We start from the raw sequence: 27,558 nt of genomic DNA, 5'->3' as shown, positions 1-27,558 counted from the left end.
GTTTAGAACAGAGTCTAGCACATGGTAGGTACTCCAGACATATCATATGGTCATCCCTGATCATTGACTAGTGGGGCAGGATGCAGGCCCAGCCCAGACAACTGTCCTTTCAGTTTTCTTTTCTCTGAAATGAGGCGGATACCTGGAAAAGCAGGTTCTGGGGATCTGAAGGGATACCCCACATTGCCTCCCACCAGCCCCTCTCAGAAACCTGGTCCCTGTGTGAAGGCCTCGGCATTGGCTCCCTGTGGGAGTATTTCCCATCCAGCGCTTGGCAGCTTCTACCCTGGTAATTACAGGGGCTCAAGAGCCTGGATCTGGGTGGCTACGGCCAGGAAGCCACAGCCTGAGGACCCAGCCCAGGAACACACTCTCTCAGACCAAGCCCTGCCAGTCCTGCAGGAGCAAGCTGACCAACTCCTCTGCCCCCTTCTCAGAGCCTCGGTTGCTGGTTTAAAAAGTGGCCTAGCATCCCGCCACATCTCCATTGGGTATGTTCTAGACTCACATATGGAAGCCTGCATCTCTGACACTATTCTGCAAAGCTAAGTCATTAATATCAGGACAGTCTAGGGTGATTTTTTTGGCTGGGACCATGTTGGTAAGGAGCCCCAGCCTGGAGTCTTGCCCCCCCCCACAGCCCCACCCTGAGAAAACCTCTTCCTTCTCAAGAGACCTGCCACAGACCTCCAACAGCCCTGAAGATGCCCCTCCTCAGCAAACTCCTGCCAGGGTGGGTGGGACCAGTCACTGGCCTGCGGTTCTACTCTGTCATTTGGGGCTGCCTTTCCTGGAACCAGACTTAGCCTAAGCAATTTTGGGGCACTGCATAGCCACTCCTTTCCAGCTTAGCCACACAGCTCTGGTCTGGCCCAGCAACTCCCCAGATCACTAGGGCCCAGGGACAAGGTGGCCACAGTCTTATCTTGACCCTCAAGGTGTGGCAGTATGACCATCAGAGGTGATAGGAGGCCAAGGCAGTGGGGCAGAGAACATAGGGAAGAGATAAGAGGCCTGGGCTGTGTTGGCTGAAGACCACACACCCTCAACCTTCATGTCCTGCACCAGTAGCCACAGAGCCTGGGGCACTCCTGCCTCCATATCTCAGAGGTACATGGGACAACAGCCAGGGACCAAGCAGGAGCTGGGCTGAGTTGGCTTCCAACCTCTGGGATTTTTCCTTGGCTTGTATTTGTAGGACTCAGCCACTACAAGCTCAATAGGCCCGAGTCTCAGTAATTTACCCTCAGGCAATACCTGGTTTCCAGAAAGACCACAGACTGAGACCACCCAGGCACCATTCAGGAACAGACCCTCCAAAGGAAATTCCTAACCATTGTAGATAGACCACTTGTTAGCACGCACCCATTGCTTTCCACCAGGACACCCTAGATAAACATCCACCAATCAGGGGTCCTGAACCTTAGAAATCCCTTACCCTAAGCTTTTCTATTATAAAAAACCCTACCCAACTGATCTTGGAGCTCTCAGATCAGGCCAATATGTTGGAGACATGGGGAGTCCAAATTCACAAACTTGCATAAGAATAAAGACTCTTTGCTTTTATATACAGGACCCAGTCTCCTAGTTGGTTTTGGGGGATTCTGTGATCTGGGCATAACAGTATTGTCAACCCAAATCTCCTCCTCGACATCCACACCAGTTGTCCTCACATGCTTGACAGAAGCCACCCTCATGCCCCCGCCCACTCAGCCAAATCCTGATCCTTGCCTGGGAGTCTCACTCAACAGCGACACAGAGACCACACAGATCGGTGCAGAGAGACTTGACCAAGGTCTGTTGCTAAGTTGAGAACAGAGGGGAGGTAGGTGAGCAGGACTGTGTTCTTTGTACCCCCAGCTCGGGCAGTATATCTTTGCCTCCTCATCCTATCCTAGCCAACAGGAGAGAACCGGATTTCGAGCAGACCCGCTTCACAGGATCTCACTACAAGGTCAGGGCCGGCCTTATCCACAGATGAGAAAAGGAAAGCCCTTCCAAATGTCCTCCTGAACTCTCAGAAGTGGCTCCACCTGGGTGAGGTGATCCCCATTGTCCAGGCTGAAGACTGGCAAGGACAGACTTGCCCCACTTCCTCTCATTTCCTTCCAGGAAATGCCAACCCAGAGGCTCATTGTGCACCCTGACCAGGATAAAAGGGCCAAATCCACCAACAAGCCATGGCCATAGAGGCCCAAGCACATGGGCCAGATCCTCCACCTGTCCAGTTAACCAATGCTCCACCCACCCCAAAGTTCTGGGGTTGGCAGAGCTGGATCATCTAACTGCTACCCAAGCCTGTGCTAGCCTCCTGTGCATGCTGGGATCACAGATATGTCAGCTCCTTGAGGTCAGGAGACAGGGACCTTGCTAGGGAGACATGTGCCATGATGGAAACAAATAAAGGCAGTTTAAAACTACGAGCTATGGCTCAGCCAGTGAAGGTGCTGACACCAAGCCTGACAACTTGCATTCAAGCCCTGGCGTCCACACTGTGGAAGGAAAGACTTCCTACTAGTTGTCCTCTGACTTCCACAAGCATGCTATGGCACATGTGCACACAAGATAAATAAATGTAAAATGTTAAATTAAACAAATAAAACCCAGAGCTGGGCTGAGAATGTAGCTGAGTTGGCAGAGTGCTTGCCTAGTATGCTGAAGTCCTGGGTTTGATCCCTAGGACCACATAAACTGGGGATAGGGGTACATCCCAGCACTTAGGAGGTAGAGGCAAGAGGATCAGGAGTTCAAAGTTATCCTCAGCTATAAAGCAGGTTTAATGCCAGCCTGGGCTGCATAAGATTCTGTCTCAAAAAGGAGGGAGGGGTTGCTGGCAAGGTTGCTTAGTGGTTGAGAGCACATGCTGCCCTTGCATTGCAGAGGACCGGGGTTCAGTTCCCAGTACCCACATCATGATCATAAGCATCTCTAACTCCGGCTCCAGGAGATCTGATCCCCTCTTCTTACCCACCAGGGCCTGAGGCACACATGTGATATGCATGCAGGCAAAAAACCTCATAAGTAACTATATCTAAAAATCTTAAAAATAAAATAAAAAGTGTCAGACACCTGGCTCCGACCAGAAAACAGGGAGACTTTCTGGAACAAAGGCAGACACTGACAAGATCCACGGAGAAAGAGAGGCCAGTGACTGAAGCTCCTTGGGACCATGACAGGAGGTCCTAGGAGAGGGAGGGCCAGGGAGAGCCAGGACCAGCAGACAAGCATTTCTGAGACCAAGGGCCCACAACACCCTTGGAGTGACACAGCAAGAAAGACAAAATCATTGGATATAGATTCTGGAATAAGAGACACCTTGAACCACACAGCAAAGATGGTGAAGCCTAACAAAGCCAATAAATAGCAGGACATTTAGCCCACGAGCTACTAGAGCCTGGGGACAAGCCAGTATTCAGTTCACCTCCTTTGTTCTTATATCTGTCTATCCTTGAGATTTCAGACCCCTATGCCCAGACAGAAACAAAAACCACTTCCTCTTGCTGAAGGATCTGGGAAAGGGATGAGGGTCTCCCCTCTCCAAACTGCTCCATCTGTCCCCAGTAGCCTCCATCTCAGACCAGACTGCTACCCGCAGCTCCTGCAACCTTCTTGCCCCAACTATACGACAGAACACTGAGGCCTAGTCAGGGCTCTAAGGGGCCCTGGGTACTTCCTCTGAGAGGTCAATGGGAGAGGTGCTGGCAGGAGCAACAGGAAGATTCTTGAGGAGTTGGCAGGGGCATGGGGCTGGACAGCTGGCCTTGAGTTACCTGTTATTCCAGGACTCTGAAGCTCACCTGGGCATGGCTGACAGAAGGGTGCTCTGGTCACCACACCCAGAACACTAGTGGGGATTTCCCCACAGTGAAGACATGTTTTGGTGAACTACCAGGACAGGGCTACCCAAGGTGGCGCTCATCCTTAGGGTGACCATCTCTATCCAGAGTGGCGGTCACAGCGCCACAGACCCTGCAGTGTGGCTTGATACCCTGGGCTTCCGTTTCTCTATATAACCACCCTGAACAGACTTGACTAGACAGAGGAACAAAGAATTTGAAGGAGAGCTAGCCCGAGCCTGGCACCACAACCCAGGACCCAGCCGTGAGGCTCAAGGGAAGCCCCATGCCTGCCAGGCTTGTGTTCCTGGCGGGGTCCCTGTGCTCATCACTCCTTCTGGGCTTGTGTTAGTGAGTGGTTGCCATGGATACTGGTCTCAGCTTCTTTGGCAGAAAATGACTCCCCCAGGGCAAGGCTCTGTCTCTCCTCACCAGCTCCTACAATGACGACCCAACTCCAGGATGGGGAGAGTGCCACAGGCCGGATCAAAGGGACAGAAAATAGGTCTTGGGAAGGGCACAGGTGCTCCAAAGAAGCTGGAGAAGGATGTTGGTTATCAGTCACTCATCAACCACAATTAGAGCCCAGGCCAACCCTCTTTGGTTGGGCCTGTTTCCAGGAGCCAACTATGACCATCCTTGGAAGACAAGCAGAGGGGTAGAGGTCAGTCTAGCTCCAGGACACAGAGCCAGAAAGGGAACTTTCTTCCCGGCCTGGAATCCACAGGTATCTCTGTTCTCCTTTTCCCTATCTGCACAAGAAGGTGGAGGGAAGAATTTAGACCAGGTTGCTGGGCTCAGTGTTATCCAAGGGAAGCAGTACTGTAGGAGCAGAGAACGGGGGCCCAGCCCTCCTTCCCAAGTCTTAGGTTGGATGCCCTCAGGGGGTTCCCATGGGGAGGAGAGCCCATAATTACCTGGATCACTGGGTGGCGCTGGGAATGCTAGCACAGAAGCAGAAGGAAACCACTGGAGTTCCCAGGACAGAGACCAACCCTGGTGCAAAAGGGAGGGGTTCTCACAAAGGTATCCCAAAGGACAGCCTGAATGGGACTGTCACCCACAGAGAGAACGAGGAAGGACATACTGGTTAGGGGCACAGCTTGGGCCTCTGCATGAAAGTGCAGACAGCTGACATTTTGTGAAGCCTTCCCAGGTATCTGGCCTCTACCCAGGTGCTGTGGGTACATTCTCATTCACTTCATACCACTTGAGGTTGAGGGAGTGTTTGGCCCACAGAAGGCTCTGAACATGGCTGCAAGGTCACACAACTAGCAAGCTGGCAAACAGATACAGCTAGAAACAAACTCTGGTGGCAAAGATTCTAACCCTGCACTGTCTCCTCCTATGACCCCAGCCACTGTAAGTGTGATCCAGGCTCTGGCGGTAAATCCAAATCGTCCAATGATTTGGAAGACACTATGAAAAGAATGCAAAATATCCCAGAATAACATAACAAATCTGTTGGATGAAGTTATTAGTTAGGGCTGGGGATATAGCTTGGTCTGGCAAAGTGCTTGATTCATGAAGACTTGAAGCATAAGGACCTGTCCTTAGACCCATGGTGTGGGGGTGTGGGTGGGCGAGAAGCTGGGTCTCCGACCACTGAGATCACTAGAGAATAAGGGCTTTTGCTGTCAAGACCGATGACCTGAGTCCAGTTCCCAGAACACATGGTGGAAGGAGACAATAATTCCTGTTAATTGTCCTCTGACCTCTACACCCGCTCACATAAAATAAACAGTTTTTTGAAAACCGCACTCAACAACATGCAATTGTGCTTGTATGTGCTTGTAATCACAGCACTGGGGAGGAAGAGACAGGTGACTCCATAGAGCTCACTAGCTCCCAGACTAGCCTAAGCAGCAAGCTCCAGGCCAATGAGAGACCCTGTCTCAAGAAACAGAGGGGACAGCTTTTGAGGACTCATATCCGAGGCTGATTTCGGGCTTCCACACTCACCCACATTCATATATGCACCCACAGGAACATGTACCCACATGTGCAAACATGCAAATAAAATGCACTAATTGCACCTGTTTCGTTTTTGTCTGAAGACCAGACATTTTGGCATTCCTGTTTAGCTGGCATTATACTCCTCTGGGCAGAACTGGCTATTGCGATGAGAAAACAGAACTGTACAGGAGAGATATAAAGAAAAGCAGGAACTCCCCATGCTTTGATGAGGTTGCTGGGGCCAGACTGTGAGGTTCTTAGGGGCCAAGTGGGCACAAACATCAAAAGTGCCCACACAGCAGAGTGCCTGTATGTCTGCCTCCATCCCAGCAGGCCAGTAGGCAACAGGTGGACTCAGGTTCTGGCACAAGACCCTGAAAGCCACAATAGTCGCCATAGAGATTGTAAATATTCCTAAAAACTGAACTCGGGGGCAGGGGGAGGGAAGGCCATCATAAAGACAGGGAGGCAGGCTTATCCGGAGAGGAAATGATGTATGCTGTGTTGGGGTGGGATGGGGGTAGTGCACAGGCTCACACCCTAAGCAGGACACTGAGGGATGCACAGCTCAGGCTGGTGTGTGTCTAGAGCTTTCCAGGCCTTCCCTGCCGTTCTGCCCCCCTAATTGGTTCACCAGAAATCTGCTATCTCGTTCTCCCACTCTGACCCAAGTATTGGTGGAGGTAGATAATCCCCACCACCAATTCCCTGATCCTATCTTCCCTCTCTGCCCCTGGCATGTTCCTCTCGAAAGCTCAGAAGGGGTGGTCTCGGGACAGAATACAATAAGTTGAAAAGCTTGACAACACTAAAAGCCACACCAGTGTTTCCTACCTAAGAGAGAGAGAAGTGACCTCTCTGTCCAGACCAGGCTGAGCCGGTCTAACACGTGCTTTGCTGATCATCCCCTGGGCCATCTTGGACAGGCCTGTCTATAGGCCTGGGTTCCCCCAGCTGGGCAGAGCCTGTTTTGCTAAGTGAAGGCACCCAATGTTCTCTGACTTGTCTTCACATGGTGGCACCTAAGATCTTGAGTCCCAGGCAGGACATCGCATGTGTGGTAGGTTGGCACATTTGAGGGTATGTCATGCTCTTGCTCACCAGAGCAAGGGAACAGTCTCTTGGGACAACCTGACCCAAAAACTGATGCTACTGACATCTACTTCAAGTTCACCCTCGTGGAGGGACAGAGAGCCAAGGGTGGGTGGGTGTACAAGCAAGAGTGGAGGAAGAGCAGTTTCTGCTCTCTGGTTAGAGTTCTTTTCTTTCACTTTACACAAAGCTTTTCAACACAGAAGACTGAGGCCGGAAGAAGAGCACCCAGGTACCCAGGTGACATGTGGTTTATGCCAGGGCTCTCTTTTCCAGATCATACCTATGTGTTCTTTAGTATCACGCAAAATACCCCATTCATCCTCTTTTTCCTCCCGTTCCCTCTCCCTGCCCCCATTAGATTCTAGGCTAGAATGTTAGGTTCCCAGAAGCCTTCTCCTCCACAGGGAGCCCCGAGGCCAACCTGGTCAGATTCTTTTCTTTTCGAGGCTGCATTATCCTCAAGCAGGGCCAGCTTTAGGACAAGTCCCTACCTCTTGATCCCTAAGAAGACAGGGAGAAAAGCCAACAGAATAGAATCCCAGAACCACATTCATCCTAAGCCCAGGATCAATCAATTCACAAACGGAAACAGACCTAAACACAAGCTGAAACTGGCCCAAGGTCACACATCAAGCACTTTCAGGATAAAAACCCAGTTGTATCCACTTCAGTCCCAAATGTGAGGTTGATTCCCAGAGATGCGCAAGGAACATAAGGCATCTCTTTAGACCCCCCCACCCCGTGCGCTCCCCCAGGCTTATGCCCTGCCTCAGGCCCCAAGCGCCATGGAGCAGAAGGAGGCGTCTGCAGGCCTTCAGCCAGAGCCAGCTGCAAACCGCATCCTGGGTCCCCAGGCGGCACGGACCCGCCCCGCCCCTCCCTCGGCTCCCCGCAGGCCCAAGCCTTTGTCAGCCACGCGTTTACAAGCTCACACACACATATCTTGCGCCGCCACGCGCGCACACACTCGGACTGCCTGGCGCACACCCGCAAGGGGCGCACACACTGGCCGCACGCATGCCGGGGGTGGGGGTGGCGGCGGCCGAGGAAGGAAGGAACAGACGGGCGGTGCACGCACAGACGGCCTGAGCTAGGGGAAGAGGAGGAGAGGCCCGGGAACCTAAGGCTGCGGAGGGAGGGGGCGCACAGGCGAGAAGGCAAGAGGGACGCAAAGGAGACTCCGGGAGGACAACGGATGGGCCGTCAAGGGCCGGCGAGGACTCACTGGCTGCTCCAGGGGTGGGAACTCTTCCAACCCCTGGCACGGGGAGCATGGGGTGCACTAGATTGGACCCGTGGAGCACAAGAGCATTTTTTGAACATAGATAGTGTCCTTAGGGACTCCCCAGAGGGCTTGGATCTAGAAGGGTGGCAATCAAAAGCTCCCTAGGGCATCTGGGGTGGAAGGGCCCTAGTCCTCGGGCTGGATGGGGCACTTGCTCACCTGCCACGGTGTACCTGTCCAGATAGTTGAGCACGTTACCCAAGCTCAGGATGGCAGCGGCTGCCCCCCGCCCTCGGCCCAGGCTGGCGGGTTTGGGCTGCGGCGCACCGGGGCCCTTGGCAGCGGCTGCGCAGCCCGGGGTGCTGGGGATGCTGGGGAGTCCGGACGGGACCCGCCTCACGCTGCCGGACAACGTCTGCACCTCTTCATCGGCGGACACGACTCCAGCGCCCCCCGCGCCCCGCGTCCCGCAGCAAGCGCTACTGCCAGTCCCTAGCTGCGCCCCCCGGCGCCGGCGCCTCCGCTCGGCGTCCGCCTCCTCCTCCTCCGCGCCGCCCGCCGCCGAGGCGCATTCCAGGCACATCATGCCGGCCGGGGCCGGGGCGGCGGGGGGCGCGGGGGGCGCGGGGGAAGCGAGGCCCAGCCCGGGCCCGCTCAATGCGTGCACGCGCCGCGGAGCCGCTGCACCATCCCGGCCCGGCCCGTCGGCTTCTGCACTCGGGCTCCAGCCCCGGCTGCGGCGCTGCTACTGTTCAGTCAGACGCGCGGCCGCGGCAGCTCTGACAGCTGCGCCCGGCCCCGCCCACCAGGCTCGTGCCCAATCACCTCCGGGCTCGGGCCACAGCCCCGCCCCGCACGTGCTGCCTCGGGGGGTGCGGGGGAGCCTGGCCACAGAGCCCCACCCGCCTGACGGGGGCGCAAGTCACGCAGGAGCGGTGCGGCCGCGGAACCTGCGGGGATCAGGGGGGATTGCGGGCAACTGCGGCACTGATCAGGATTTAGGTGAGGGAAGTCGGTTGCCCCAGACCCTACTCAACTTCCACCTGTCGCTGCGGAGGGAGAGGACCCCTGGCTGAGACTGAGGGAGGCCCACAGCACGAACTAAGCATTTCATTTGAAGAAAAAGGTCTTAGATGGGGGAAACAGGGGCACCTGTTGGAGAGCTTGTGACTCTTCAATAGTTACCTTGATTCAGTCAGTTTAGGTAGGACTACCTAAGAAACATAACTGGTGGACCCAAGATGCAGACCTCATGAAAGGTTCATTGCTTTCTTCTCCAGTGAAGCATCTCCAGGCCACAACCTACCCTGGACCCACTCTTGTGTGTGCACCCTGACCATATCCCTAACCCCAAAGTGAAGCTCGTGAGAGCCAGGTCTCGGATTAGAAAATCAGGAGGGCCTCCCCAAAGCCAGGCATGGTGCCCCACACCTGTAACCCCAGCATTCGGGAACCTGAGTCTAAAATACCAGGGGGAAGAGAAGAGATGGAGGAGGAAAAGCCTCCTACCCGAGGGTACCATTTCTCCAAAGCCCTTAGTGGAAGTTGGAAGGCTGGATCCTAGCCCAAATCCGCTCTGGTGTATGGCTTAATTCTGGACGAGACCTCTACTGTCTTTCTGGGTCTCTGTTTCTAACTGGGGGAAGGTGGCAAGGTGACAGTCAGACAGTCTAGAGACTGGGTTGGGAGTGGTTTTGTCCACTCTGGAGGATAACTGAGAGCTTCTGTGCACAGAACGCCCTCACCACTCTAACCCAGATGGGACTGGGTCTGACGAGCTCCCCTGAAACTCTCCCATTCATCTCTTTGAGGTTTTAATTAAAAACAAAATCTGTACTGTCCATGTACTCTTATAATTCCACCATTTGGGAGGCAGAGGCAGGTGGATCTCTGTGAGTTTAAGTCCAACTCCGGGGTTCCAGACCTTTGAGTCTAGGCCAACAGGTCTCTGAATAAATATTTAAAAAGAAAGAAATTAAAACCCAGCATATCATATTCTTTTTAGTATATGTTAACCTCTTGGTTCAAATGAGAGAGAAAGGCAGAGACAGAGAGAGAGGGAGAGAGAGAATGAGTAAGAATTAATTCATACCCTTAGAAATCTAGTGGTTTCTGTCTGTGATTCCAGGTCACCGAAGTGACCCATCATAAACAGACACCTAGTCAATGGTCTGGTTGGTACTTATCCAAGGCTCTGAAATCATCATCTAGGCTGGGAGCTTCCACGCTGCTCCAGAGCCCACATCCACAACAGGAACATCTTGTGAAGGTGTCGGCCACAGTGAGTCATGGCATAGCCAATGGATGACAAAGCATGAGGCGCACGCGCACGGGCACACACACACACACACACACACACACACACACACACACACTCCACTGTCTCAGCGAGCAAAGTTAATCCCCAAGCTGGTGTTTCTTGGCGCCTTCAAGGTGTCTTTTCAGTTCTGTGAAGTGACTAAATTATGCTTCACTGTGTTGAGTATGAATGGCTGTGACGGGAAGGTTCGGAAAACAGATTTCATTCGGAGAGTTGCCTGCTGCCTCTTTCCTGCTGGCTGAATTCGGGCCCAAAACGTCAGTCAAGGGGAATTTCACTGGGTGGCCAGGGATAACAGGTGATTAGCAGACAAGCACAGACCCAGAACCTCCATGGGGCTAGACTGGAACTCCCACAATGATCACTAGAATGCGAGACGGTGCTAGCTAAAGGGCAGTGTCTGCTGTGAATGCTGAGAGCTACGGACCTGTGAAGGAGATTCAGAGATGGCTTTACACTCTACCATACTGCGTTTCCTACCCTTTCATAGCCCTGCCCAGGGAGGCAAGTTTTGGTCTTTGCTTCATTGCCCTTTTTCCCCACCCCTGGTTGAATTCTAGAGCAGGGAAAGAGGGTGGACTTTAAGTCCTTCATATTAGAGCAGAGGGAAAACTTGTTTGCCACCAAACAAGCCATCTATTCCTACTATGATGCTCCTAACTTAAAGGCAGTTTCTGGGGTTAATCCTGTATAAGATAAGGGTTCCTATCTATGGGCAGGGTGACAGAAACAACAATGCCCTTTCTGGCTATGTGGTTGTGAGTAGATGAGGGCTTTGTGAGAACTCCTGGCTGGCAGCATCCTAGGACCATAGGTCAGGGGGCATGCAGGGTATTGTTTGTTTGTGGCAGAAGCAGGGGTATTGATATGGGGTCGTGGCTGTCCTGGTACTCACTATGTAAACCAGGCTGGCCTCAAACTCACAGAGGTCTGCCTGTTTCTGCCTCCCAAGTGCTAGATTAAAGATATGAGCCACCATGTACATCAGACCTGTGGGTTATCATTTCTATCCCTGTGGCGAGGAAACTGGGAAAGAAGCAATCCATTCAAGGTATGACTACCTCCTAATTCCTGATTCCCCACACTCTGCCCGCAGCTTCTGCAAGACTTTTCTTCTGGGCATGATGGGAAACTGAATTCAGCAATGGCTCCAGGACCTTCTGGTGTCCATTCATGAGGTCTAGATTGTAACTACCACACATGAGATAGCACACACCTGTAATCCCAGAACCTGGGAAACTGAGTCTAGAGGCTCACAAGTTCCAGGCCAGTGTGATCTACTCAGTGAGAGCTTGTCTCAACAAATTCCAAAACAGGTGAGGCACAGAACATTAGTGCGGTTAATCCAAGGATAACTGTATTTGGGAAGTGGTGGGGAAAACAGACATTTTCTTGTTGAGCAACCTCTTAGATCCTTTGCTATGGGTATGCTGTGACTTAACACAGACTACAGTCATTTTGGAAGAGGGAACCTCAACTGATACACTGCCCCCACTAGGTTGGTATGCGAGTAAGCCTTAGTGCATTTTCTTGATTAATAACTGATGTGAGGGAGCCCAGTCCACCATGGGTGGTGCTATCCCTGGTCAGGTGGTCCTGGTTGCTATTAGAAAGCAAGTTGATCAAACCGTAAAGAACAAACCAGTAAGAAGTGTTTCTCCATGGTTCTTCAGTTCCTGCCTTAAGGTTTCTGCCTTGAATTCCTGCCCTGACTTCTTTCAGTGATGGAGTGTAGTGTTGCCTTTGGCCATGATTTTTTTTTTATTTTTATCGCAGTAATAGAAACTCAAACCAAGACAATGAGCATGGACATTATGAGTCTCACAGAGGCAGGGAGAAGCTACCGTATTTCCACAGAACCTTTGTAAGACTGTGACTCTACAGACCATTCTGTGAGAACGTACAATGAGCTCCAGCAAGGCTGATGATCCAAATGGAGGTCAGTCCCTCTCACCTCTGCTGTGCCCACGTGGTAGCATTTCCCTGGATCAGGCTGTGGTAGCTTCTCCTCACTTGGCACACTCTTTGAGCAGCCTTCACTTACACATGGGCTCTCAGTGATCATGCATTTATTTACAATACCCTGACCTTCACCTCTAGACAGTCCCTATGGCCAAGTTTTAACTTCACATACAATCTCCCATACCTCCTCCTCGCAATCCCACAAACACCTTAAGCTCAGCATATCCCAAATGGAACTCACCATCATTCCCTCAAACCTGCTTCTTACCATAGCATCATAACTCCTGACCCACAATGACACCAAGGAGAAACCCTACAGGCCATTTGTGACTGTCTTATGTGAACCCCTTATTTAGCTATAGCCTGTTGAGTCTCACTTTCAGTGTTCCAGGCTGCCCACTGATATACCTCAGATGTCTTGCTTAGACTCCCTGATCCCACATCCGCCTCCAGGCTTTTCCACCCAGTTATTGATAATAAGTTTTCAAACCATACCCATGACCTGATCACTGCCTGGAACAAAACCTCTCCATAGATCTCTCTGTGGCTTCACAACACTTCCTGACCCATGTGTTTCTGACTTCAGAGCCTCCTACATATCTCCAGCACACTGTCTCAAGGCAAAGGATCTGAGAAGTCCTTCTGATGACATGGAACTCCCAGGATTGACATCCAGATACTTCCTGAAGCCTGGCAAGTGGCAAAAATTAGCTCATTTGTTTGTAGTCCCTATCTGCCCTTCGCCAGAAAACCCTGCTAAAGCAACGATGGTTCAGGACCACGGAGAGCGCCACATGCTCACGCCCCCACCTCCCCTGACCCTTTAGTTGGGCTCTGCCTACAAGGCCTTCCAGGCTAGTTTCTGTAGCTGTCCTTCACAAGTCCAGTACAGGCTTGACTTTCTCATGGAAGCCTTCCCTGACCCACCTGGGTGACCAATCATTTCCTCCTCAGGGCTATTTTGTGACATGTATATTCCTCCGTCATACCAAACTCATTATTCTGATTATGTTTGTTTGATTCCACCACCACTCCACCCCCAAAAGACATGAGCCTCAAGGGCTCATGCCCTGTCTGATTCATCTTTACCATCCATTGCAGAGGAGGTGCTTAGAGAATGTTTGTTGATTGAATGAGCAAATGACATTTAGCAGGTGCAGGAAATATGTGTTGATTTGCATTGTATATCTGTTGCTCTGGGTGACTCAGAAACCAGCCAGATTTCAATCCTGCTGCCTGTGGAGAAGGCATTTTTCTCCCTAATGACACCTCCCTCCATCCTTGGAGCAGCTTTCCTGCAGGTCACCACCCTAGCTGGGGAGAAGGCATCCCCACTCTGCTCCTGCTGTTGCCACACTGGAGACTCACTGGAGTCTCCCCATCCCCTTGTTTGGGGCCTGCCACGTGAGTTTTACTCTGAACATGTCATCTCTGCCTCTCTCCTGCTCAGAACAGATGGCTCTGAATCCCTGCTCATACAGAAGTTCGTGTTCCATCATTTGAACATTTTTTTTCTCAAGACAGGGTTTTTCTGTGTAGCCTTGGCTGTCCTGGAACTCACTCTATGGACTAAGATGGCTCTACTTAGACCTCTACCTGCCTCTGGTTGCCCAGTGCTGGAATAAAGGCGTGTGCATCACTATACATGACTCATTTGGACATTTTTAACACTTTCTACATTATAGATGTTTCAGTCACCTTTGGTCATGGCCTGAGACCATCAGAAACAAAAGAGTCTCTGGAAGGACATTGAGTGGAGCCTCTTCCTCACCCTGTGGAGAGGCCAGTGACCTGCCCCAAATTATTGCAGTAGATGCTGTCACTTTTTTGAGGAAGGGGAGGAGTCTTTTTAAAAAATTTTATTGTTTTGGTGTTGGCAATCAAACTTGGGGCCAGCTAGGAAAGCACCATCACTGAACCACACCCCTGGCCATTTGGTTTTGATGATCAGAATTAATTCATTCCTCTTCCTAGCAGCTTTCATGGCTTCCTGGTCTTAATGGAGCTATGAATCAAGACACAGGCAGAGGATCCAAGCTAACCCAACTGATCTTTTATGCCTAGGGCATTAAATCTTGAGTAAGTAGGAAAAGAGTAGGGAAAAATGTCTGGAGCTCTGAAAAATTAAAAGAAGAGGTAAAATCTCTGATTCTTCAACCTTGCTATCAATTCCATGAGCTCTTCCTACACTGCTGATGAGTCCTTTGCCTCCTCAAGGTCATCAGTTCGGCCCAGTTACATGCAGCTCTATAACCCAAATGCTGTAGGAGCTAGTGCAAACCCATCTTCTTGGCAATGGGGTAAATTATGGCTTCAACAAGTACCAGTGCTTCTTGTTGGACTCTTTGATAGAACCTTGGTGAGCTCAGCTACCTCACACACAGCTACCTCACTACCCAGACACAGCAGGAAGTCACCTACTTAGGAGTGGGTCAGACAGGCCAATGACTAGTTGCAGGGGAACAAGCCAGGTCGAGGTGCAGGAACCTAAATGCATGCTCCATCCTCCAAACTGAAAGACACCTCCCTAGAGAGCAAGCTGGCCACATGGGCACATGCATCGACATAGGCAGACACATCTTCCTGCCAGGATGTCTCCTGGAAGCTGAGTCATTAACACGTGAAGTGAGCAGGGTTGGGCTTGGGGACTTGTCTTGCTGAATAGCATTTTCACTGCTGTTGACATTCCCAGCAAACAAGTCCAGAGTGTCAATAACCAGGATTACCCAACAGCATCCTTCAGGCGATAAAGATGTATTCTGTTTACTATGCTACCCTTTGTAGTGAGGCTCTGGGGGCCTCTCACAGGGCTTGCACCTGTGTTCTCATCTGCTGGGACTAGTCCCCAACAGGGAGAGGTAGGACCTGAGGGAAGCTGGGGCCTAGATTGACTGTAGATGAGGTGTGGCTTTGTCCTCCCAGGGTCCCTCAGTCCCAAACCTCTGGCACTCCTCAAGCTCATTTAGAAAATAATATCCTGTTAATCTCTGGCTGAGCATTGAGTCTCAATGCATCCTGGGAACTCAAGCTTCCGAATGCACTGGAAGATGTGACCTTCCCCCGTCCAAGACTAGGGATGAGAGCCACAGTGCTCTGCACTGAGGCCCCTAGTCCCACCAGCCAATCCTGCCACCTTTTCCCACCAGTGGCGAGCACGCCTCCTCTCTGGCCCCTCTACACCCTTCCATGTCTCACAGTGTGTTTCCTGTCCCATGGCCTCTATCCTAGTTCTGTTCCCCCTGCCTAGGGTTCCTTTCCTCCACATCTCTTGTCCTTACCAGTTCCAAAGTCACCTCTAGAAGGTTTCTGAGCCATGTGACCCTTTTGTCATAGGAAGTATGTCTCCCGAGGTCCAAGGGCAGACTGGAGTCTGATTTATTGCCCCACACCTCGATGGGACCTAGTGATAACCATCAGTGTTTGTAGACTTAGCATGAGCGCTGTTTCTGGTCTCCCTCCCCAGCCACTGGACTCTGCCCATTGTCTGCGAAGCTGAGTTTCAAGACAGCATGGCTGCTGGGTTCTGACCCTGGAACTAGCCTGTGGGAGTCCCATGGGAGCTAGAAATCTGCATTTGGTGCATCTCAAATAGAGCCATGGAGTTTGCAGCTGAGAGGCGGGATGTGGCCCTGATCTTCTGTACCGTGAGTACTGAGAGCAGCGCGGCTGCCTCCTTCTCAGGTAGTCAAGCTCTCCACACCAGTCCCTTTCCTTGGAGTTTCGGGGTGGTTGTTTCACTTCAGTGATGATGCCGACTCAGGGAATGGGAGCTTTTGTCCTAGAGATGCCTGCTCCCGAGGAGGGCTAAACCCGGGAGTGTGTGTAGGCTGAGCTAGTGAACCTAGCTCCAGGAGCCTGTCACAGCTAAGAAGGAACAAGGAGAAGCCTTAAGAGGCAGGATAAGAATGTAAGGGCAAGGAACAGTGCTGAATGCTGGGCCACTGCTCTGCCCACAGATGCTGGGAGGCAGGCACAGCCTGGCACAGCAGAAGTGGCAATGAGTGAGTGAGTGATTGCCTGGCTGGGTTCCGGGGGAGGGGACAGAAGCTGGGGTCATAGGCGGAAAGAACATGCCTCCCTGCTGCTGCCCGCCTGGAAGCTGTTGATCTCCTGCAGGGCCCACTGAGCCCAGCTGCTTAGAACCCAGTGCCAAGCATGGGTCCCACAGAGCCAGCCCTCCCCATGGAGATGCTGGGGTCAAAGACAGGCTGGAGAGAAGGAGGGCTACTTCCAGGAGTATGTGTGAACAGTCATGTGAGCCTCTCTGCATGCAGCTCAGAGGCAGCTGCCTCTGTAATTTGCACAGGCTTGAGTGGGGTCACATCCCCATACCAGCAGGCACAGGGAACCTAACTCCAAGACCACCTCCTGTTGAGAGGATGAACGCTCACAGAGAGGCACCCCTGTCCCCCGGGCCTTTGCGAACAGAAGAATCTGAGTCAGAGTGAGGTGCGCATGGTGGAGACAACAAAGCCGAGCAACTTCCTCAGGGTCCCCATTGTAGAGGCCACCATGAATCCTTGGCCTGGCCTGCTCACTGCCCACCCCCCCCCACTTCCCGCAGAGGCTTCACGAGGCTATAAATAACAAGATGGGTCTACGAAGCCCTGAAATCCCAGGGCTTTGCACTGGTCATGCTTTAATAAGGGCCTGGCCTCCCTGCTGGGTGCAGACACAGGGCCCAGCCTCCCTGAAGGGTAGTGACAACTCAATCTAGCCAGCTCCTGGGCCCTGGCAGCTCTCTAGCAGGGACTGAACAAGTGGCAAGTATAGCTTAGCTGGGGTCCCTGAATCATAGCCAAGATGGGTGGGGCCACCAGGAGGATGTGGGTAGGATAAAGCCTGCTCACTGCAAGATGGACTCAGGACTCCTCTGCTGGGGTGCTGGTGCTGGAGAGCAGGCCTTGACTCTCAGGGTTCCTGCTGACTATGTCCTCGCCGTCCAGAGTTCCTGTGGGAGGCAGAAGATGATCAGCCAGCCCAAAGGAGGCAGGACCTTTGGGACTAGGCCTGGGAACAATTTATTACAAATTCTTGAGGCTCTGTTTGCATAAGAAACCCCAAATCAGACCCCTTCACTGCCATTCCCATGTCACTGCCACCCCATGGGCTTAGTTCCTCCCAGCATAGTACAGAGCATTCTGTGACCTCTCTGCCCCAGTCTGGCACTCTGAATTCTGTTCTCAATGTAGGAGGCCTGGGGTTGCCTACACAAAGCAGACCAAGCCCTTGGAACCCCACCTCTGCAAACCCCACAGGGACTCCCATCTCACTCTCAGTGAAGGCCACAGTCCTTTGAAGGATTCCCTCTGTGCTCTGCCTCTCTTGCTGCCTCACTGTCCCCCTGGCTCCTGCTACAGTTGCCTGACCACCTTATCAGTCTCAGCACCTCAAGCACATCCCCACCACAGGACCTTTGCACGAGCTGCCCTCGCCTCCTGGAGCCCCTCCCAACAGATAGCTGCTTGGCTCACGTCCCTTTTTCCTCTTTGCTCTTTCACTCCAATGTCACCTGTACCCCACCATCTGTCCTTGTCAATCCCTTTCCCTGTCTGTTGTCTCTATGGCACTTACAGCAAACATTTCTCTCTCAGTTTTTCCATTTCTGGCCTGTCTCTTGCCACTAGAGCATTAGCTCCGTGAGGGCTCAGACTTGGCCTAATTCTGTCTCTCTCCGGCATCTGCTACCTTGCCTGGCACATGGCAGGGACGTAATAAATTATCTGGAATGAGCTGTCCAGAAACATAGGTAGTTGCCAGTGTTCCAAGTCCAGAAGGGCACGAAGAGTGGGAGTACCTTTGCCAGACTGCCTGGCCTGGGCCTGGTCTCTTTCCAGGTGCAGTGCAGTCAGGAGGAAGCAGCCACCACCCAGCACGATGGCAAAGGCACAGCACAGGAAACTGTGTTGCAGACTGAGGAAGCGCTGCAGGTAGGAGTTTGGGCGCCCAGTCTGCAGGACGCTGGAGATCTGCCAAGAGGAGAGGTGTGTTTGCGAGGCTCCCCCCAGGTGACCCCAGGACCTTAGCATGAACAGCACCTCCCCATGTTCCTCCCCCCACCACACACACACACTTAGACACTCCTTACAAGTCCAGTGAGGTAGGGGCTGCCAGCATCTCCCAGGACGTGGGCCACTGTGATCTGCAGCGCCTCTGCTGTGCCCCTGCACCTGGGCACCACTACCGACTGCAAAACACAGGAGCCCCAGAGGTAAGCCTCCAGCAAGGGAAGAAAGAGCACCCCTCACCCCATCCTTCTGTTCCCAGATTCCCAGAGAGTGGCAGGCCAGACAGGTCAGAGGACGGATGGGAGGGATCACTGACTTCCAAGACTGAGCCTGATTCCAAGACTCAGGCCCCTGGGGGCCCTGGGAGGCCTCCTCAGGACAGGGATAGTAGGGGCAAAGAGCATAGCACTGAATAGAGACACAGAGTTTATACTTGAGCTGGGCCTGTCTGGCTGTGACCACAGTGGTAGAGCAGTAGCTCAGCTCGGAGCTCCAGATATCAGTGCAGGCAGGTGCGACCAGTGTGGGGCAGTGGTGCCAGGGAGGCTCACACAGCTCCATGCAAGAAGGTGAGGACGTCAAGAATGTGACTTTTGGAGTCAGACAGTCTGGGGTCCACTCCCAGTCCCTACCCATTAGCTGTGCGTCTTCGAGCAAGTCACTTCGGCTTTTCCTGTCTCCTCTCTAAATGGGATAATGATAGTACCCACCTTGAGAGCTATGCTTAGTGTCATTCAGCTGAGATTCAGAAGCTCACAAGAACATCTGTCCTGCTGGCGGAATGCTCTGGGTATGTGTGCCTTCTGCCTGTCAGGCCTTCCCTCACTGCACCTACTAGGGAAGTACTATTTATCACTTAGGACTTACCCTTATTCACCTCCTCTGTGAAGCCTTCTCAGCTTTGAGGGCCTGACTTCACACACACACACACACACACACACACACACCACAGTTAAATGAGTGTGTGCTCCCTGGAACTGGGAAGGGTGGGAAGGGTCCTTTCTTGGGCCATTTCTTTCTCTCTCATACTGTATTCATAGCAAAGCCCCTAATTTCTCCTGTATCCCTGGAGTACCACAATACACAAGGAATAGGGGGACCTAGCGAAAATCTGCTGACCAAGTAAGAGAAATAGAATATTCTGGAAGCCTGGTCTCAGGAGAAATCCCGCCAGCTCAGAGATACTCCACACTATGACAGCCACAGAGGAGAATGCTGGTCTGGAGTCTTGTCCCCAAGACCTCAGCGTCTATTATCTGAACCCATCTGAAAATAATAATAATAATAGCAACAACAATAGTTAGCATTTAATGACTGCTTCCTGCATGTATGTGTGTATATATATATATATATCAGCTCCAACAAGCCATGAAGGTGATATGATTGTTTCCTGAATTTTATAGATGGGAAAACTTTCACAGAGCAGGTAATTAAATTATCCAGAGCAACCCAGCCAGGAGATAATGGGCCCAGACTGGATGGCAGGTCTTCCTGTCCAGGGACTGGTCTGCTGACCCTCTGCTGTTAGGGGATGGGAAGGCTGGCAATTTCAGCCATGTTAATATGGTCATTATACAGCATTTAAAAGGTGGAAAGTAAGGTTAAGAACACAGAAGCAGGCCATGGCAGCTCACACCTTTAATTCCAACACTCAGGAGGCACAGGTAGGTGGATCTCTATGAGCTGAAGGCCAGTCTGGTCTAAGCCTAACCAGGGCTATACAGTCTCAAAAATAATTAAGAAGACAGTATCCTTAGTGGTCTTGCCTATGGGCAGGAGAATCAGTGTGCGACAGCGAGGGGTCAAAGAAACATTGGAAGGTAGGAACCCAAAATAAGATTCTGGATTCCAGAACCCCAGCAGACAGACACAAAAGGTCTGCTGGAAAGGGGCTTGTGGGTGGGCAGGGCTGAGGTGGGAGTCATGGTGGGCAGTCAGATGGTATGGGGTCACTGGGGCCAAGGTTTTCTCCCCAGGTGGTTAGAGAAGCTGGGCCTTTTGCCATCTCCAGGATCTGCCAGCACTGGAGGAGGAACTGACCATAGCTCCGTACCTTCCCAGGACTTCCTTCTCACCCCATAATTATGTGATTAGTCACTGGTAGCTCTGGGGAGCTGGCTAAGCTTCCTAAACAGAGGCCTCAAGTCCTCACACAGGTTCATGTGGGGCTGTGGCTGCTTCGACCCCCGGAGTAAGGTCCCTACAAGTTCCTTATCTTCTCAGTATAGGGAGACATAGGTCCTACATCCTTGCTTCTTCTGGATGTCCGTGGCTCTCTAAAGGCCACGCCCAGCAGCCTCTGGCAAGCTGGGGGTGAGCAATTTTGAAAATGACTGGCTTTGGGGTTTCCAGCATTCCAGGTTCACCAGCTTCGGAGACAGAAACACCTGTGTTTTGGCTCACCCTTAGAAAAGCAGTTCCCTTTATAGCCCAGGGCAAGAGTGGTGCGGGTGGCCACCGCCTGGCAGAAAGCTGGAGGGACAATCACTAAGGACAGATTCCCTGGCAGCCTGCCTCTGTCCTCCCCAACTCAGCCCTGTGACCAGACACTTGTGAAGGGTGACACAGTCACTTCTTGAGCATCCTTCTCCTCAAGGCTGGGAGGAAGGTTGAGCCACTGAGGACCAGGCTGAGTGGGGCAACTGGAAGTTCCTAAAGCAGATTTAGAAAGATACTTTCTTGGTCTTTCCGGTGGAAAGATCAGCTAAGACACAGCCAACCCAGGAGAGGATACATAGGGAGGGTGTAGGATTGGGCTCCCCTGAGGCTGGGTAAACTCAAACAGATAATGAGAAATTTGCAAGGAACATGCAGGCTGAAGAGATGACTATACAAACCAGCAGTTGTGCTGAAGATGACTGGGTCAGGCCTCTGAGGGAAGTCCGCTGGCAATGCAATTCCTGTACCCACTCTCCACCCACCTGATCAGGTGCTGAGGCCCAGGGTCAGTGACAAGCTCCTCCAAGCTTGTCTGGGGCGGAATGAAGAGTGAGAGTCATTGGAGCAGGCAGCCCTTGAGGCCTCTCATCTAAAAGGAGCCTGGGTTCTCCTTGAGGAGAGAGCAGTGTCCTAAGGCAGGACTGCTGGAGATGGATGCCACCTCTTCAGGAACACACAGGGTACAGGTTTTAGCTCGTTGCTTCCTTACAGCCTGAGGCACAATGGATAAGAACCACTTCTCCAGCTATTATACATTTGAGCACAGATTATACATTTGAGGCACAGAGAGGTCACATGAGTTGGCCAAGATCTCTCAGCTAGCGAGTGGCAGGGGTGCGTCTGAAAAACAGAATCGCTGGAATGCCCCTGGCCGAGTTCTCCTCTCCAGCCTCTCCCCCCTCACCCATCCTCAGACTCCAGCCCCCCAGGAACTCACAGTCTCTCTACCCTGTTTTCCTGTTAGACCCTCTTGGTTCTCTCTCTACTGAGAACTGTCCATCTGAATATCTCCCACTACAATACTCTCAGAACACCCAAAAGAGAAGCTCACCTTCCCACTTAGGAGCAAGAGACCCATCCTCTATTTCCCCCACAACCTGCCCCATATAAGTCTTTTCCCTGCCCTACTTACTTCAAGGGACCTCAGTCTCCACATTTGTTACCTCCCTGTCCCTTGCCAGTTGGCTTTCTGCCATCTTCTGTCATGTCTACATATAGTACTTGTGATAGTTTGAATGGAATTAAAGCCCATAATCTCACAAGGAGTGGCACTAGCAGAAGGTGTGGCTTTGTTGGAGTGGGAATGACCTTATTGGATGAAGTGTGTCACTGTGGGAGGGGGCTTTGAGGTTTCTTATGCTCAGGACACTGCCCAGTGTATCAGTCAACTTCCTGCTGTCTCCAAGATGTAGGACTCTGAGCTTCAGTACCATGCATGTGTATTGGCTGTGCGCTGCCATGCTACCTGTCATGATGATAATGTACTGAACCTCTGAAACTATAAGCAAGCACCCCCAATTAAATGTTTTATTTATGAGAGTTGCCATGGTCATGGTGTCTCTTCATAGCAGTGAAAACCCTAAGACAGTGCTCTTATAAACCTGCACCCCTCTACTGCAAGAGAGCCCCTTATAGGTGCTGAGACCATGCCTTCCTGAGCCCTGTCCTGTTTTTCTGCCAGGGAGATAGAAACACAGGAGCTGAAAAGACTGGACTCCTACCCCAAATTCTTGTCTAGTACAGAAAGATCATTGCTGGCTGCTGGGTTTAGGGCAGGAGAGAGGAAGGGAAGACAGCATGGAGCTGGCTAGAGCAGAAGCCTCCAAGCCGTGAAAGGCTCCAAGAGTTTATAGGCTGAGATGCATGTGGTCAACCCCCACAGTCCAGACTCTAGCCGGCCCCCAGAGCCACCATCCACCTCCTTCACAGGTATGACACACTCCTCTTCAGCACTGCCAAGTGCCTGACGCTGCCAGGTTAATGATTCCAGTAGACACAGACATAGAGATGCCCTGTAGCCGTCACATATCTTTGGGGCTGTCATGTGGAAAAGAGATCACAGTGGGGGGCAAGTGGAGGAAGCTGTGGGGGGCATTTTCAGCACTGCTTGAACCACCTGAGAGAGAAAGAGCTATGTAGAGGATGGGTGTTCCCTTAGGCTGTCTCATTGACCCCACTAGCAGTTAATGATTAGGCCTTTTTATAGGCAAGGAAACTGAGGCCCAGGGCCATTTGCCAGGCCTGTGGCTGAGTCTGAGCCCAGGTCTCATGTGCAGAGGGAGGAGCAGGGAAGACAGACTAGCTTTACAGCTGATACACTCACTAGAGTCAAAAATTCATTGAGCCTGGACTACGGCAGGCAGTGAGCATTCTGTCAACATAGTGTTCAAAGCAGGCCTTGTTGTATGATTAAATGGTCCTTCCAAACCCAGATTCTAGGACTCCAAGACACCTTTGGGAGATGGAGGAACCGTGGAAATTTCAGGGTCACCCTGAAAATCCTCCCCATCAATCCCTGTGCCGGTCACTGGGCTAAACTTTCTATGAGTCATCTCCCTCCACGCTCACAACAATGGTACTACCATCCCATCCCCATTTTCATATGGGGAAACTGAAGCTCAGATATACAAAGCAACCTGCCTAAAGTCACACAGCTAGCAAGTGACAGAAGCAGGATACCTTTCACCAGACAGCTTTCTACCTGTGTTTGACCACCCAGAATCCTGTGGCCAGCACGAGACTGTGCTAGTCTGCCAGAAGGCAGCAGGAGGGCATTGTGTTCTTAGACCTAGGAGCCCTGCTAGCAACCAGGTTCAAACTCTCACAATGTTCAAAGCCCTTGTGTCCCCTTAAAGGAGGCAGGGAGGCTGAAGATGGTGCAGCTGAGGGAGGACCAGGCTGGACTCAGGACACCAAAGCCATGTGATGGGAACAGCATTAGGTCTTACCACAGCCCACCCAGCCCTTCGAGTGATCCGTGAGGTGGGATGAGCTGAGGCCCGCAGGGTTCAGTGGCTAGTGCTCTAAGTCAAGGGTCCCTCTCTCTGACCCTAGAGTACAGGCCAAGGAGCCCACTTGCTGAGATGTAGCATGATGAAGGAAAGAAAGTCTGCACCAGTCCTAGCTCAAAGTCTTGACAATGTGTGATCTTGGTCCAGGCACCTTGCCCTCTCTGAGCGCCATGCTCATGTGCAGAATAGGGAGGACAGAGGAAACAGCTGAGAGCATCCGAAAGAGGGTACTTTGTCTATGGAAACTGTGAAGTGGCCTCAACCCCTGCCCCATGGCCTCTGACATCCTTCCCAATGCCCAGGCTACTCAAAAGTGCCAGGACCAACATGCAGCCCATACCTACCAATAGGATATCAGCAACCACTGCCCAGTTGCAAGACAGAAGGAGCTCCCCGAGAGCCAGGAACACCTACAGACAGAGAATGTCTTGAATGAGACTGTGGTCCCACCTCAGGCACCCACCCCTTCCAAGTCTCTCCTCTACTATGCAGAGGGGAAACTGAGGCTCCCCAGAGGAAGGCATATGGAGGCAAATGGGTGGGAGACGTCTGGAAGAGCAGCCCTCAGGATGGATAGACAGGCTGCCCCTGAGATTCCCAAGGTAAGCACCAGGCTGCAAGTCTGATAACCTTGGCTCATGACCACCAAGACCCAGTCCTTGGGGGTCACCCATGGAACCCAGAAGGAGGAGGCAACAGGGCTACTAGAGCATTTCTAATCTGTAGACTCAGGACAAAAAGGCCAAGGTCTCAGCTTGCCTACCCTCTTTTTTTTCTGCCGAGGATTGCATACACCAGTAAGGCATTGGGCACCTCTAGACTGGCTTCTCCCAAGCACCTTCCCGAGAACCCCCACCCCAAGCTATCATTAGCACAGCCATTGTGTAGACAAAGGTAATTCCTATGTAAGGTCAAGGCTCTTCTCAGGCCATAGCTGGCCCAGGGCAAAGCCAACCTGAAACGCAAGGCTTCAGGCCCCCCGTCCAGTGCCTACCCCACCTTGCTCCCAGTGTCCTCTGCTGCTGGTCCCGTATTACCCAGCTTTCTGAATCGTGCTACCTCGTGCCAGAGGATTAAGACAATCCTCATTCCCTTCACTCAAGAAAAGCTTAATGAAGCAACTGAAGAAAGAGGAGGAAAGGCTCACTTCTCCCAGCATCAGGGAGCTGATTGCCAGGGTGGAATTAGTCATTCCTGGAGTCACGGGGTTATGTCCAAAGTAGCACAGGCTTGGGAACTCAACGGCTTGACATCCCCAAGGCAGAGAAATGAAAACCACCACCAGAAAGGACACCTGCTGTATGCCAGGGGTCACCACTGCATTACCCCTCTTGGGTCCGATAATTTGATAAGGTTATCATCATACCCATGTCACAGATCAGGGGTACCCAGGCCACTTTACAGAGAGGCCCTCTCCTCTGCCTCTGGCTTTTATATGGTGAGTTTGAGAAGACCTTTGACCAAAAAGAACTCCCAGGGCCCTCCAATGGCTACCATGCCTTTAAAGGCTGGTAGGAGGAATCAGATGGTGACCCTGAGCAGAGGTGACCCTGGCAGATACCTAGGAACAGTCAGGATGGGCTAGAAAGAACTGCAGGAACCCGGGAGGCAGAAGCCCTACAAACAATGCCTGGCAGATAAGCCTTGTGAGTACCAACAAGAGGCTGGAATGTGCCACCACACGGGGTGGGGCAGGAGAATAACCTGATCCGGCGAAAGAAGAATAGAACAGACAGACTAAGCGGCTCTTGTGATCTCTCCACCCAACCCGGCTGCCTGTGGCTGCTGCTTTTGGCCCTTGGTACCCAAACTGGGAGGCCCTTGAGGTCAGGGTGGGTCTCCTTCTAGGCTTAGGACAAAGTATGAGCACTCGCAGTAGTGGGAAGCAGGAAGTCACTGGTGGGTAGGACTCGGGTGAGGCCCAGGTAGCCACAGCCCTGCATTCCATCTTGGCAGGACCTGTCAGCCCAGATTCTGGACCACATGAAAGCCTGGCCCAGTGCACCTGCCCTCCCCGTGGTGTCCTGTCGTCAGTGAACCTCTACCTGGGCCAGAGGCCTCGCCTCTTCATGTACTTAGCCTGTCTGAGTCCTCGCTTCCTCCATACAGGCTGGACACCACGGTCAGAAGGGCAAACTCTCCTGTGTGGGATTGCTTCTACCCTCTCCACACCCACAGGACATGCTGAAATATACCTTTTCCTTCTTCCAGCTGGCCTAGGGTGGATCCTGGGCCCAAAATAGAGCCCCTTCGAGGGAGGCTGCAGCCACAATGGGGCCTTTCAGGAGGAACAAGCTGCCTAGAGGTGCCAGGTTTCCTCAGACACACCTGGAAACAGGCTCCATGCCACCAAATCCATCACTATTTGCGGCTTTGAGGGGCAGGGGGCCAGTGGAAAGAGCCTGCCTTCTAATCCCATAATTACAGAGACTCTTGAGGTAGTGGGAGCTTAGCCTTCTGGGCTCAAGGAGTGGCACTGTCACAAGGGAGACCTGCTGGGAGACCTTGGGGAGGTCCCCACACCCACCTCTGGGCCTTTGTTTCCCTCACTGCACAGAGGTGTGGGGGAGCCTAGACAGGCACCAACACACTGTGCTTCTGGAGCTGGAAACCTAGTTACACACACTTGTGGTCCCCAGAGGCAGGGGGTAAATCCAATCTTCAGCCAATGACTTTCATGATAGAGTCAGACTTCGCTTCAAACAAAAACCAAGCAAACAGAGTCAGCTCTGGTGGTGTATGCCTGTAACCCCAGCACATACCTGTAACCTCATCCATGGTACTGCATGCCTGTAATCCCAGCACATACTTGTAACCTCAGCCATGGTACTGCATGCCTGTAACCCCAGCACATACCTGTACCTCAGCATATACCTGTAACTTGCCATGGTGGCACATGTCTGTAACCTTGGCCATAGTGGTATATGCCTGTAACCTCAGCACACGCCTGTAATCTCAGCACATGCCTATAACCTCAGTCATGGTGGTGTATGTTTGTAACCACATACATTTTCTAGGCAAGCCTGGGCTATGTAGTAAGATGCTGTCTTTAAAAAAAAGGGGGGGGCTGGGTGGTGGCACACACCTTTAATCCCAGAACTCAGGAGGCAGAGGCAGGCAGATCTCTGTGAGCTTGAGATCATCCTTGTCTATAAGAGCTAGTTCTAGGACAGGCCCCAAGCTACAGAGAAACCCTGTCTTGAAAATGAAAGAAAGAAAGAAAGAAGAAAGAAAGAAAGAAAGAAAGAAAGAAAGAAGAAAGAAAAAAGAAAAGAAGAATCAGTGAGATGGCTCAGCAGGTAAACACACTTCTATCAGTCTTAAGGATCACACAAGCTTGGGAAATGAACTCTGCATGGTTAAAGAACAGAAGTGATTGATATTGTGGTACACACACACACATGTAATTTTTTTTAATAAAGGAAAGAAAGAAGACATGCATGGCAACTCACTCACACACCATCATGAACTAGAGAATGAAATAGCATATAAAAAAGAAAGACAGAGAGAAAGAGATAGGAAACAAACAAACACACTAAGGGCTGGCCAAGGAGGCTCAGCAGGGAAAGGGTGGATGCCAAGGGTGGAAGGAGAGACAACCAACATCCCCAACTGTCTTCTAACCTCCATACATGTGCCATGGCATGAGCACACACACACACACACACACACACACACACACACACAGAGAGAGAGAGAGAGAGAG

General features: G+C 52.0%; 2 protein-coding genes across 3 annotated transcripts in view; both read right to left on the bottom strand.

Annotated features, from left to right (window-relative positions):
• Positions 1–8,713, bottom strand: part of Spns2 (sphingolipid transporter 2) — a 37,375-nt gene extending 28,662 nt beyond the window's left edge. Inside the window, exon 1 of one of the 2 annotated variants that reach the window (XM_038326249.1) lies at positions 8,332–8,713. In XM_038326249.1, coding sequence (XP_038182177.1) covers positions 8,332–8,698 — 367 coding nt within the window. In that variant the 5' untranslated portion in view covers positions 8,699–8,713. The remainder of the gene's footprint in view (positions 1–8,331) is intronic. The other variant, XM_038326248.1, reaches the window with a different exon arrangement.
• Positions 8,714–17,037: 8,324 nt separating this feature from the next.
• Spns3 (sphingolipid transporter 3 (putative)) overlaps positions 17,038–27,558 on the bottom strand; it is a 54,316-nt gene continuing 43,795 nt past the window's right edge. The window contains exons 9-12 of the mRNA XM_038327552.1: positions 24,197–24,262; positions 18,483–18,581; positions 18,192–18,363; positions 17,038–17,345 (exon numbers count right to left, since the gene is read on the bottom strand). Coding sequence (XP_038183480.1) covers positions 17,257–17,345; positions 18,192–18,363; positions 18,483–18,581; positions 24,197–24,262 — 426 coding nt within the window. The 3' untranslated portion in view covers positions 17,038–17,256. The remainder of the gene's footprint in view (positions 17,346–18,191; positions 18,364–18,482; positions 18,582–24,196; positions 24,263–27,558) is intronic.

Source organism: Arvicola amphibius, chromosome 4 (assembly GCF_903992535.2).
Source record: "Arvicola amphibius chromosome 4, mArvAmp1.2, whole genome shotgun sequence".
NCBI classification, from domain to species: Eukaryota; Metazoa; Chordata; class Mammalia; order Rodentia; family Cricetidae; genus Arvicola; species Arvicola amphibius.
This window is presented reverse-complemented; position numbering and strand designations above follow the sequence as displayed.